The 14,674-nt window shown below is 40.2% G+C and overlaps 1 protein-coding gene across 5 annotated transcripts in view; it reads left to right on the plus strand.

The window, feature by feature from the left end:
• LOC144681709 (filamin-B-like) overlaps positions 1-5,573 on the plus strand; it is a 164,580-nt gene extending 159,007 nt beyond the window's left edge. For all 5 annotated transcript variants that reach the window (XM_078543593.1, XM_078543597.1, XM_078543594.1 and 2 more), the window contains one exon: positions 4,076-5,573. In XM_078543593.1, coding sequence (XP_078399719.1) covers positions 4,076-4,263 — 188 coding nt within the window. In that variant the 3' untranslated portion in view covers positions 4,264-5,573. The remainder of the gene's footprint in view (positions 1-4,075) is intronic.
• Positions 5,574-14,674: the final 9,101 nt, after the last annotated feature.

Genomic DNA, 14,674 nt, shown 5'->3' on the forward strand with positions numbered 1-14,674 from the left:
ATTGCACTAGTTATTCAATATCATTAGGCTGAAAACCAGGACAGGTAGCAATGACTATGCTATCAACAAGGTGATGGAAGGTGTCTTTGGCATTGCTATTAAGCAGCACTTATTTACCAATAATCTGATCAATGATGCCCAGTTTGGGTTCCACCAGGAGCACTTGACTTCAGACCTAATTTCCATAAATGTCTAGAGCAAGGTTGTAGAGCTGAATTCCAGTGGTGAGATGAGTGACTGCCTCTTTATATCAGTGAAGCATCAAGTAACTCTAGCAAAATTTGAAGTCCATGGGAATCCAGGGCAAGAGGAGAGAAACTCCACTGGATGGAGACATTCCAAGCACAAAGATGGTGTGGCTGTTGGAGGCCAAACATCTCGGCCCCAGGACATCGCTGCAGGGGTTCCTCAAGGTAGTATCCCGTGCCCAACTACATTCAGCTACTTCAGTTGCTTTCAGATAAAAACAAAAAGCTAAAAGCTACTGCGGATGCTGGAAATCCAAAACAAAATAAAAACAGAATTACCTGGAAAAACTCAGCAAGTCTGGCAGCATCGGCGGAGAAGAAATCAGTCAACGTTTCGAGCCCTCATGGCCCTTCAGCAGAACTGAAGCATAGTTTCAACAAGGGAGAAATATAAATTGGTTTAAGGTGGGTGGGGGGGAAGAGACACATTGAGGGTGTGGTGTGAGCAGATAATCAAAAGATGTCAGAGACAAAAGGGTCAAAGAGGTGTTGAAGGTGGTGGTCTTTGTCTGAGAAAAGTGCTAATTAAGAATGCAAGACAGGATATTGCTTTCACGCAATCGTAAGGTCAGAAATGAGGATGTTCACTGCACAGTGTTTAGTATCATCTATAACTCGTCAGTTCCTGGAGCAGTCTGTGCATGCATGCAGCAAGACCTGGACAATATTCAGGCTTGGGTTAACAAGTGGCAGGTAACATATTCGTGCCTTACAAGTGGCAGGCAATGATCACCTCCAAGAGAATTTAACCATCTCCCCTGACCATTCAATAGCATTACCATCATTGAATCCTCCACTAACAACAGCCTTGGGGGCATAGAAACATAGAAACTAGGAGCAGGAGTAGGCCATTTGGCCCTTCGAGCCTGCTCCACATTCATTATGATCATGGCTGATCATCCAATTCAATAGCCTGCTCCTGCTTTCTCCCCATATCCTTTGATCCCCTTCGCCCCAAGAGCTATATCGAACTCCTTCTTGAAAACATATAATGTTTTGGCCTCAACTACTTTCTGTAGTAGCGCATTCCACAGGCTCCCCACTCCTTGGGTGAAGGAATTTCTCATCTCAGTCTTAAATGGTCCAGTGTCCCCAGCCGCCGCTCCAGCTTTGAAACCTGGGCTTCCAGGAACTGCAGCTGGAGACACTTCCCGCACACATGCTGGCCCCGGGCACTGGAAGTGTTCCCGGCTTCCCTCAGAGCAGGAGGAGCACACCACAGCTTTGAGGTCTCCTGCCATGACTTACCCCTTTAAATTAAATTAAACCTTTTGGAAGATACTTAATATTAAATAATATCAATTACTCTAGGGTCCTTCCCTGCTCCTCATTGTTACAGAATATAGCTCTTACAAATGAACCACAAAATAAGAACTTAAGAACTGTAAGTGATAAAAGTCGTAAATACTTACCCGACTGTACTCATGGTACTGAAAGGATCACCTTGTTCCCTCCTCACTGAACTCCCTCAGTCACCTCTGTTCTCCCAGCTCCTTTTCCATTGACAAGAATTTAACTAGACCAGCCATTTAAATGTGACTACAAGAGCAGGTCTAAGCTGGGATTTCTGCAGCAGCTAACTCGTCCTTACTACTCAAAGTCTGTCCACCATTTACAAGTCTCCAGTCAGAAGTGTGATGGAATACTCTCCATTTGCCTGGATGAGTGCAACATCAACATGATATCCAGGGCAAAGCAGCCTGTTTAATCAGCATCCTGTTTGCTTCCTCCACCACCTGGCACAGTGGCAGCAGTGTGTACCAACTACAACATCCATAGCAGCAGTTCACCAAGCCTGCAAACCCATGGCCTCTACCATCAAGAAGGACATGGGAACACTGACCTGCAACTTCTTCCCCTCCAAGTCATTCACCATCCTGACTTGAAACCATATCACTGTTCCTTCACTGTCATTGGATCAAAATCCTGGAATTCCCTTCCAAACAGCACTGTGGGTGGACTGCAGCAGTTAAAGAAGGCAGCTTGCCACACCACCACCTCGAGAGCAATTAGGGATGAGACAAATGCTGGCCTAGCCAGCAAGGCTCACACTGCATGAATGTTTTTTAAAAAAGTTTGCAAGTTTTTTTTTTGGTTTGTAAGCATGACCCACTCTTTGAAGATGACCACACCTGAAATTTTAACATGAAGCACTTTGCTACAGCACTGGTATAAAACAAAATTTGACACTGAGCCACATGAGCTATTAAGTTTAGCCAAAAAGGTAGGTTCGCAGGAGCATATTCCCTTGGTGGCAGCAAGATTTAAGTTGGGTATTCTGGAGCTTTGGGCCTAGGCAACTGAAGACAGCCACCAATGATTAGTGATAAGTCAGAAAAGTAGGGTTGGAGCAGCATGGAGAGAAATAGGATGGGAATTTTAAAATTTGAAGCATTGTCAAACTGCAAGCCAATTATGTCAGTGAACATGTGATGGGTAAAGCAGGGTTCACTGAAATAAGATGCAGCTAGCAGAGTTTTGAATGAGAAGTTTAAAGGGGCTACATGATGGGAAGTCAATCGGGAGAGAATTGGAATAGCTTGGTCCAGAAATAACAGTCATAGGTCACGGTTTTGGTAGCAGATAAGCTGAGGCAGGTTCATACTAGTAGTGATAGAATTGTAAAGTAAGTAAATGTACACAGATTTTATGACTGTCAGCATCTAGTGATCTTGGAATCCAATCAGTTCTGCAATGTTAACTTTCTATTGGTGTTCTATAATGTACTCAGAGTGGCTCTTATATGGATGAAATAGATTCTATTTTCAGAATGTCTCTGTTTTCATGCACTTTGGCAACTCATCCAAGCTAGTGACATGGGGCTTTTCCTTAAATAAACACAAGTGGTGTAGCACACCTGTGATCTTAAGGTTGAAAGGCGTTTTTATTTATTTATGCATATTGTTTTGGAGGAAATGAAATTCTTGATGTCTTTTATTGCATTGAGTCTTTCATTATGATGCATTGTAATTTGCTGAAATCAGTTTTCAGGCTGGCCATTGTACTTCTCCAGGTCTCTTACCACCGCGCCCCCCCCCCCCCCCCCCCCCCCCCACTCCACTACCTGTTAATTTGGTGATTTGTTTATTCTGAAAGGGAAGTCGAGAGAATAGTCCAAATATAAGTTAAAAAATCTTAAACCTAAAATTTTCCAATTTAAAATTGAAAACTAAGTACTGGGGATGCTGGAAAACCGAAATAAAAACATAAAATGCTGGGAAAACTAAATCTGGCAGCATCTGTGGAGAGAAAGAGTTAATGTTTTGAGTCTGTATGACTCCTCTTCATGGCTGAAGAGTCATAACAGACTCAAAACGTTAAACTCTATTTTCCCCCTCCACAGATGCTACCAGGCCTAGGTTTAAAATGGTTTGCCTGTGGGGGATATATTAATGCTTTCAGTTTTTCAGGCTGATGCCCTAGGTATCTTGCTTTTTTTGTATACCAATTACTGTTTTTTTTGCAGGATAGGCTAGAAGCAACAAATGGGGAACAATGTACAATGCAATCTTTTTTTTTTTAAAGCAATTTGAGCACAATCCAGAATCGCCTAAATTGGGTCCAAAAAGTTTTCAAATTCCCTTTTTTCCAAAAAGGGCCCAAAGTACTCTGACTAGAATTGGGAGAGGGGTTTATTCAATTTATAACTTCTGAATTTTCTTCCTTGCTATGAGCTGGGTAGGATGCTGTTTGAGCCATTTGTGCAGTTGGATCTGTTTTAAATATATGCTTTAAAAAGTTGAGAATTTAATGAAACCGTTCCACTGAATATTTATGAAACTATTTTATTTGTACAATAACTGAAATAAAATATTTTCCTATTTTAGGTTCAAATGTACTACTGGTTGGTGTTCATGGACCCACAATTCCATGTGAGGAGGTATCTGTGAAACACGTTGGAAATGAGCAATATAATGTAACCTATATAGTGAAGGAGAGGGGAAACTATACGCTGGTTGTAAAATGGGGTGACGAACATATTCCTGGAAGTCCATTCCATATTACAGTTCCTTAAGCAGGACACCTCCCTCCGTCTCTCTCAATCTGGCTACTTCGAATTCAATGCTCCAGTTCAGTATCTTGAGTTTTCAAAAGACATTGCAATTGCACGATGGCTTAAAAGCGACAAAATGGATGCCATTATTCAAAAAAAATGCTGTTGAATCAGCAACTTCAAAGAATGGATTGGGTAATAGGTAGAATTGCCATAGCTATTGTATGTAGAAACTGAAAATTGTATGGATTTATATATAAATATGAACTAAACTGGGTCAATTGTAAAACTGGATTAATGTACTGGGATTTCTTTTTTGCTAGCCCTGTAGTTTAGTCAATCATAAATAGCTGTCTGGGCTTCAGATGGACTCCAACTCAATGTAAAATGAGGGGATACCATTCTGAAAGTTTTTCTTGAATGCCATGCTTTAGTATAATAATGAAATGGGAGCCAGCTATGCTGCTTGCTACCATTTGATTAGGGGCACTTGCACTATCTTGGAAGTTTTCCACAAGGAATGTGCAAACTGATCAAAAGATTTTTGCAATATTATTGGCTAAACAAGTGGAGACTCAGGAATTCTGGCCTCAATTTCTGCAAAAGCTGTCCATGCATAAACACTGATCTTAAATTATTTGCTGCTGCAGTTGTCTTTATCACAAGTTGCAATGTCTACTGCATGCTCTGCAACATCTGTCATTTTAAATAGAGGACTGGATTGGAATAAGATGGCAGGTAAGGTGAGATTTTGTGAGCACCCAATTGGTAAATGTAACTTCTGTCACCTGGTCCTACCTCCCCTGAAGCCAGTGCTGCTTTAAATGGTAAAATTGGGGTAACCAGCAAACCAGGCCAGCGCCCCCCTTGTTGGACATATTTGGCCAATCACAGATATTTTTCCTTCCTCTTATTGATCAGTAGTGCTGCAATTTTAGATGTACTTGGATATTCGTTCTTGGTGCTTCAGCCAAAATGAACTGGCCCCATGCAGCAAAGTTGAAAGTTGCTCACCTGATTCTAGTGCATAATATTTGGGTACAACATGAATAGGTCAGTTTGTCGTACAACTGAATATTTTGTTTTAACTTCAGTAGTTTAAAAGCTGCTAAATTGCACAACTGTCTTTTAAAAGCTGAACTTAAATCTATTTATACTCTGGCCTTAATCTTACTAAATATTTTTCTTGAAGCTGATTTTGTTGTCGGACATTGTATCTGAGTTTAAAACCTAGAGAAGAACGGATTGTCATTTTTACAATGCTTTGTGCCTTACTGTGAAAAGCTTAATGTAACTAGGAATTGACTCAATAAACTTCAATAAATGCACAATTTTTCACCTGTTTGAAATACATTGTGTCAGTCACTGGTTGGAAATCTAATTCACCATCTTTAGGAAACCTCTGATGCTCCAAGATAAGTGTGCAAACAAACCATCATAGCCTGCCTCATTCATAACTTTTGTGGTTGCTCTGGGTTTCCTAGCAACTGCTTAACACCTGTAAAATATATAGTCCTGGGGAAAAAAAAAATCCACTTAAGAAGAAAAACTTGCTAAAGACTCAACTTCATTTGTCACCTATTTGGTGACACACTTATTAACAAGACACTAAAGTATGGATCCTATTGAAGGTATAAATATACTTCATACCATGTATCTGATAACTGATCAATTTTTCTATTTTGTCTGCTTATACAAGTTTTGCACGTAGTATTGGCACAATAAATGTATTATGCTTGTTTAAGTAAGAAAGTTGACTATACTCATCGCAATATCTCTACCATCTGTTTCAAACAACCAAATGGACCAAGTGATTCCAGTTTTTCTGACCAAACTGAGTAAAGAAGTAAATGGCAAATTGTGCTAAAAATAATTAGAACTCACTCATTTATTCATTCCACATTCCTAGATTTGCATTGTCTACTTAAGCCTGAGCTATAGAATTTTTCCTCGTCTTCACTGGAGTTTTACCAGTTTGATAACAAAAGAACATAAGTGATATGAGCATATGGTCCCTTGAGCATGCATGTCATTCAATGTGATCATGACTGATCTTCTAACTCAACTCCAATTTCCTGCCTGCCCCCCATATCTGATTCCCTGAGATCAAAAATCTGTCTGTCTCAGCCTTGAATATACTTAATGATGGAGCACCCACAACCCTCTTGAGGTATCAAATTTTAAATATTTCACAACCCTTTGTGAGTTTCTCCCTATCTTGGTCATTAAATGATTGGCCCCTTATCCTGAAATTGTGTGCCCTCCCCAATATTCTGGATTCTCCAGCTAGGGGAATCTATCTTTTAGTGTCTGCCCTGTCAAGCCCCTTCAGAACCTTGTTTCAATGAGATCACCCCTCTCTCAACTCCAGTGAGTATTGGCCCAATTAATTCAACCTCTCATTGGGCAACTCCCTCAAATCAGGAACCAATCCAGTGCTCCTTCACTGTTTCATCTCCAAGGCAAGTATATCCTCCTTCAGAGACCAAAACTGCCCAGTAATCCAGCTGTGGTCTCAGCAAAGCCCCATACAATTGTATCACGATATCTTTATTCTTGTACTCCAATCCCCTTGCAATAAAGACCAACATGCCATTTGCCTTTCTAATTGTTTGCTGTACCTGCATGCTAACTTTGTTACTTCTATAAGTACACCCAAGACTTTCTGAACATGGACAAAAATGTTGCTTTCCTATTACTACCAAAGTAAATAACCTCACTTCCCATATTATATTCCATCTGCTACCTTGTTGCCCACTCACTTATCCTGGCTATATCTCTTTGAAGCCTGTCAATATCCTCCTCACAATTTACATTCCCACTTAGCTTTGTATTGTCAGCAATCATGGATACATCACTTCCTTTGTCTAAGTCATTTGACATAAGTTGTGAATAGCTGAGGTCCCAGCACTAATTCTTGTCATTCCACTGGGTGCAGCCTGGCAATCTGAAAATGCCCTGTTTATCCCTACTCTTTGCTTCCAGCCCACTAACTAATCCTCTTTCTATGCTAATATATTGTCCCAAATGTGTATGGCTTTATCTTGCGAATTAACCTTTTGTGTGGCACCTTATCAAATGCCTTTTGGAAAACCAAGTATACCAAAACTACTTGTTCCTCTTTATCTACATAACTAGTTACATTGTCAAAAAAAAACTCCTCCAAATTTGTCAAACCAAATTTCCTTTCGTAAAACCATTTTAACTTTATCTGACCATGCTGTGGTTTTCTAAGTGCATTAAGACTTCCTTGATAGCCTGACATTGGCCAAGTAGAAGCTAATAGGCCTGTAGTTCCCGGTTTTCCTGCTCCCTTGAATAGTGGTAAATTTGCTTCCTAACGTCCAATCTGCTGGGACCATTCTAGAACTTGGGATTTTGGAAATGTTTATAAGTCCCCTACAATGATTTTGTTGCCTTTGTTACAAGCTCCAATTATTTATTGCTTAACAATCTAGGCCCCCAGCAGTAATTATGCTGTTGGACATAAACTATCCCACCAGCATTTTCTGACTTTTTTTTATTTCTAATCTTCACCCATACTGGTTCTATTTGGTCTTCTGAATCAAGATCCGTTTTCACTCCTGTCCTTATGTCGTCCCTTTAAAATTGGCCACTCCTTTTTCACTCTGCCTGCCTTTTCAAATTGTGTACCCTGGGATGTTTTATTTCCTAACCTTGGTCACTTTGTAATTGGTTCTAATGGTGATTTTAGATCCAAAGTTTATTGTGTCACTAGTTCAGCCATCTTAGTGTGAATACTTGCTACTATTCTCTGCATGGACCATTATTCAATGGTGCACTTTTACTGATTTTAAACTCTCTTCCTGCTCCGTTCTCCATGTCTTTACCCAAATTGCTTCACTGCTCTTTTGCCTCGACCTTAGATTTCTAAATCTCCCTTCACCTGAGCCCTTCTCTTCCCCCGCGTACCCCTCCACCCCAACTTTGGGTTTAAATCCCTAACCACAATCCTAGTTATGCAATTCCCCAGGGCAATGATCTTAGCCCAGTTTAAGTGGAGCCCATCCCAACAGCATAGCTCTTTCTGCAGTGCTAGTGCTATACCCAATGAATTGAAACCCTTTCCACACCGCACTTTGAGCCATGTGTTTAATTCTCTAACCTGCTTTACTCTATGCCAATTGGCATGTAGCTGTTATCAATCCTGAAATGGATTCATTTTTTTGAGGTTCTGAGTGTTGAAATCAAAAACAAACTCCTCAAACTGTCAGGCAGAAATAGAAATGATGTTCTACTATGTCTTCGGCTCCTATGTGAACTACAACAACTGGATCCTCCCATTCCAAGTTTGACTCCAATCACAAAGATGTCTTCAATGTAGCACTGGGCAGGCAACAACTTTCAGATCTCCTGGTCACAGCTGCAGAGTGTCTGTCCCCTGACTGCACTCTGCCCTATCACTACTACACGCTTTTCACTGAACCATGATGCTTTGGTCAGTTTGCCCAACCACTCTGCAGTCCTTGTTCTCATCCACACGGGTTGTAAGTACCTGTCCTTTATTTTTCAGTCTGATAGTCACATGTGCACAATCCAGGCCTCCATTCTCTAAGTTTGCATGATCTGGGGAATGCTTTTTTCTTCCCCCCTCAACTCCTATCGCTATCTGCCAGCTCAGCAGGATCACTGCACATGTTCAGTGCTTGCTAATAGCGTCTTCCTTGAAGCACCATATGCAGTACAATATTTCCAACTCTGCCATTATATCCTCTCTGCTTGTCGTCTTCTGCACTAAGCAGTAAAGCATTGACTTCCCATGTTGTGCAATGACTAGTGTTTGCACTTCCGGTTCATGGAAATGTGTCCCTGAGCCAATGAGTGCAGATCATTTCACTCCCTGAAAGGGTGGTGGAGGCAGAAACCCTCATAACATTTAAGAAGTATTTGGATGTGCATTTGTGATGCCATGCCATACAAGGCTATGGGCCTAGTGCTGGAAAACGGGATTAGAATAATTAGGTACTTGTTTGACCGGCACAGGCTTGATGGGCCAAAGGGCCTTTTTCTGTACTGTAGACGTCTGACTCCATGACCATCACCGTTAACCATGACTCCAGCTGCAAGGTTTTTAATATGGCTGACGAGATGCTCAGCTGCTTCCCTATTAGAAACTGGAGGTATTGATTAGAAAGCAGTGTGCAGAGCTGTAGCACTCTAGACGTTTGAGTCAGAAGTTTGTGGGTTCAAATCCCATTCCAGGATTTGGGTACAAAAATCTAGGTTGGCTGTACTATAGGACAGGAGTTGTTGAATAGAGGCCTAATCGGCTCTTGGGCGGATGTAAAAGGTCACATGGTACTATTTTGAAGAAGAGCAAGGGAGTTATTGCCTGTATCCTGGTCAATAATTATCCCTCAAATTTAAAAATTACCTCGTTAACACTGCTGTTTGTGGGAACTTAAGCAAGTTGGCTGCTGTATTTCTATTATAACAATGAGTACACTTAGGAATTTGGGATATTCTGAGGCTATAGCAATGCAAGTTTTTTTTCCCCCCAAACTGTAGCATAATATGCTATTTATCCTTGTATAGGCAATGATTTTACTAAACTGGCTACTGTTATCAATTTTTTTGACCACCAGCTGGTATTGAACGGAAGTGGAGGGAAGGCCTGATTTGTTTGATCGATCTAATTCAGCCAATAGATATCCCGGTTGCATGGAAAGAGCAGGCTAGCAAAATTTGTTCATTAGATGTTCCTGCTTATCTGTTAATGCTATTACTGTCATTTTAGTCTGATTGTTGACTGACCATTGTGCAATTCAAGCAACTAAGTTTTTCCTCTAGTTCAGATCATTAAAGTCCATCTGCAATAACACGAGTAAGTAGAATGGTGAGTAGCCAAGATCTTTGGTTAGTGGTTTGAGAAACTGGTTTTTAAACAGTGAGAAATATTGTTTTAATCTGATTTTCACTACTGTATAATTTTGCTTTTAACAGTTATTGGCATTTAAGCCTAAATGCTAGCCTTTCCCCACTTGGTTCAGTTGATTTTGGAAAGATTTTTGAAGCACATGGTGAGTATTATTTGAAGTGCGTATCTGAACAGAAGAGAGGTTTGTGTTGTGGCAATGCTATCCCAGACATCTGATACATAAGGTCAAACCTTGGTTCATAGTAAGTGCTTGTCCATGAAAGCTGACTTTTGCAGTAAGCATGAATAAAAGTATTCAGAGGTAGTCTGCATTGCCACAGCTGTTATAACTCTCTTGTCCATTAAAATATCAAAACTCAGCCACATTGGTTCTAGTTTATACACTACTACTATCACTGAAAATATTGAAGAACAGTCTTGCACAGAAAATGATGTGCAGCAGCTGCAGTATAAATTTAGACCCCACACACTATACTATATTACATAAATGAAGTTATGATCTTTTTCAAAGCACAAACTTAAAAAAATGCCTCAAATTCCAGATAAGTGATGTCATATAAATAATGGCATTACAATAAATATATTTGGTGCTTTTGGCAGATTATGAATACCAGCATGGAAAGTTAACTGGCAATTGTCCATGCAATTTCGCATCAAAAATGCTTAGCAAATGTAAATTGGACTTACCACAATGTTCTAGCAACATGTTCTGAGTATTACCGCACGGCAGTTTAGCAAAACTGTCTTTATGCTTCAACATTGAGTGGGAAAATGTTTGAGGTACTGTGCATTCATTGTCTTTCTCATACAAAAGAAAAGCCCAAGTTGCTGAATGCTGGAGACTGAGTAAGTTCACTGCATTGTGTTATTAAGTCAAATAGTTCAGGAAGGTATGAAGTCCATTCCTGGTCGTCTGTGCTAACTAATGCTGGGACATCACAATTAGCCTTGTCTCTGGCTAAGGAGAGGGGAATAATTAACTAGGGTTTCTGCTTCTGATTGCTCTACAGTGACCATCATCTGGAAAGTAAGACTCTGTTTGGTTGAGATTTCTCTCTTTCCTCCACCAATCCATTCCCCTAGTCAAATGGCTTTGCAGCTGTCACTTTTCAGGCCCAAATGAACAGCCACTTTTTGAAATAAAAAATTCCATTGTATCTTATTTTAGAAAACTGGTCTAAATTCTCATGCTTTGAGGTTACTCGCATTCCAAGAATCTTGTCCATCATCGGTGCTTGCAACGGGCAAGGTACAAACCGTACCCAACCAACTCATGTTTACAAAACTCGAACACCATGTTCAACATTAGATTTGATTCTGCAATTGGACATTTGCTAAATAATCCCCCGTGTGCTAAAAATTACGCTGCCAATCAATTGAAGTGGAGCATGTGTGTGCATTGGAAGTTACGTTTATTAGTATACAGGGCCTTGTTCTTTGCAGGCAGAAAGCACATGTACACACATTGTGCCTGTTTCTGCTAAACAAAATAAGAGAGCCATTCGCTGGCTCATTCCTCAAGGCAATGCCTTGAACATTCAGCCAAGCTGCCTGGTTTAAATTTCAAACGATGCTTGGCAGTTAACTGTCAGTTACCATTAACTGGTGCATTCTCCATGGCAATCATTCTGTCAATCAGTGTCCACTTGCCAACCAATCAGCACTCTGTTCTCATACAATATAAAGTTGTTGCTTTTCCTGACATTGGTATTCTGGCGATTGTCCTGATGAGTGCAAGATGAAAAACTTTGACGATGTTTTTTTCCAGCAATTCTCAAGTTCTGCACTACCAAACAATCACTTAGAAAATCGTAGTGTGATCAGACAAAGAAAATGCAGTTTTACAAAAGGGAAAGTGTACTTGACAGATTGATAGTTTTTTTTGAAGATGTAACAAGTAGAATAAATAAAGACGAACCAATAGATGTGTAATATTCCTGGATTTCCAAAAAAGGCATTTGATATGGTGCCACACAAAGTTAATATGCAAGATAGGGTGCATGGAGTTGGGGGTGATGTATTAGGATGGATGGAGGATTTGATGATGGACAAGAAGAAAGGAGTAGAGGCAAATGTAGCATTTTCACATTGGCAGGCTGAGACTAGTGGAAAGCTCAAGGATTAATTCTGGAGCCTTGGCTGTTTACAACCCACGTCAATTACTTAGAGATAGAAAGTAATGTATCTAAGTTGTTTATGATACAAAGCCAGGTGGGAATGCAAGTTGTGAGGAGGATGCAAAAAGGTAGCAATAAGATATAGACAGGTTAAGTGAGTGGGTAACAAGGTAGCAGGTGGAGTATCATGTGGGGAAGTGCGTGGTTTCTCACTTTGGTAATAAGAATAGAAGAGCAGAATGTTTTTCAAAAGGCCTGAAATTTGTGAATGATGTTGTTCAGAATGAATTTGCTTTGCTCAAAAGGAATGCAAGAAGTTAACATGCAGGTACTGCAAACAGGAAAGCAAATGGAATATTTTTTTAAAAATATTTTCTTTTAAGGGACTTGGGCATCGCTGCCTTGGCCAACTATATTATCAACCCTTAATTGCCCTTGAAGGTTGTGTTGAGCTGCAATCCGTGTTGACCTTTATTCAAGGAGATTGGAGTACAAGAATAAAGGAATATTACCACAATTGTGTGGGGCTTTGGTGAGACCACAGCTGATGTATTGTGCACAGTTTGGACCTCTGAGGAAGGATATACTTACTTTGGAGGCAGAACAGTGAACATATGAAGATACCAAATAGCAGAAGTAGGTCATTTGGCCCCTCAAGTCAGCTCTGCCATTCAATACAATCATTGCTGATCTGTTTGTGTCTCGAGTTCCACATTCCTTTCTACCCCCAATAACCTTTTGATTCCCTTGTCTAAGGAGAGTCTATGTAGCTCCACCTTTAAAAATATTCAATGACCTCACCTCCACCCCCTTCTGAGGCAGAGTGCTCAACTCTCACAGAAAAAAATTTCTCCTCCATCCTAAAAGGGAAACCCCTAATTTTCAAACCGTGCCCCCTAGTTCTGGACTCCCCACAAGAGGTACCATCCTTTCCATATCCACCTTGGCAATACCATTCAGGATCTCAAAGTTCAATCAATCTCCAGTGGAAACGAGCTGTCTGTTTAACCTTTCCATATAAGACAACCCACTCAATCCAGGTATCCAATGCATTTACATCCTTCTTTAAATAAGGAGACCAAAATGGCGCACACTATTTGAGATGTGGTCTCACCAATGCCCTGTATATCTCAAGCATAACATCCTTTCTTTTATGTTCAATTCCCCTCATAATAAAGGATAGCATTCCATTAGCTGCCTTAATTACTTGCTGTACCTGCATAGTAACTTTTTGTGACTCATGTACTATAACACCTAGGTCCCTCTGCAGTTGTTCTGTTTAAATAATACTCTTTTTTATTCTTCCTGCCAAAGTGAACAGCTTCACATTTTACCACATTATACTCCATCTGCCATATTTTTTCCCACTCACTCAACCTATCTATATCTGTCTGCAACCTCATGTCGTCTTCACAACATCCTTTCCTACCTATCTTTGTGTCATCTGCAAATTTAGCTATCATGCCTTCACTCCCCTCATCTAAGTCATTGATATAAATTGTAAAAAGTTGAGCCCCCAGCACAGACCCCTGTGGGACTCCACTCGTCACATCCTGCCAATCAGAAATAGTCCTATTTATGCATAGTCTGTTTTCTGCCAGCCAGCTAATCTTCTATCCATGCTAATATGTTAGTTCCTACACAATAGCCTTTGACGTGGCACCTTATCAAATGCCTTCTGGAAATCTAAGTACAGTACATCTACAGGCTCCCCTTGATCCACAGCGCATGTTACTCCTTCAAAGAACTCCAATAAATTGGTTAAACATGATTTCCCTTTCTCAAAACCATGCTGACTTTTCCTTATTTACCTTGAATTTTTCTAAGTGCCCAGCTATAATATCCTTAATGATAGAATCTAACATCTTCCCCACAACAGACATATTAAGCTAACTGGCCTATAGTTTCCTGTTTTCTGCCTCCCTCCCTTCTTGAATAAAGGGGTTATATTTGCCACTTTACAGACTGATGAAACCTTTCCAGAATCTAAGGAATTTTGGAAATTTAACACCAATGCATCTACTACCTCATTAGCCACATCTTTTAAGACCCAAGGATGAAGTCCATCAGGATCCGGAGACTTGTCAGCCCACAGTCCCTTCAGTTTGCTCAGTACTGCTTCCTTAGTGACTGTAATTTCGCCTCCTGATTTACAGCTATTACTGGAATTTTTTTGTATCCTCCATAGTGAACTTCAGAGCAAAATATTTGTTAATTTCATCTGCCACTTCCTTATTATCTACTATTTACTCCCCATTCTCTAGAGGACCAACACTCACTCGACTGTGATGAAAGTATAATTTTCATAAAACTTTTCTGGTTTGTTGTGAAGTAGGTTTATGGGGTTAAATATATTTGGGTCTGTCTGTGTGATTTAATTACATTTGTAGTCAAGTAGAATGCAAGTTTAAATCAC

This window comes from Cetorhinus maximus, chromosome 6, assembly GCF_964194155.1.
Source record: "Cetorhinus maximus chromosome 6, sCetMax3.hap1.1, whole genome shotgun sequence".
NCBI classification, from domain to species: domain Eukaryota; kingdom Metazoa; phylum Chordata; class Chondrichthyes; order Lamniformes; family Cetorhinidae; genus Cetorhinus; species Cetorhinus maximus.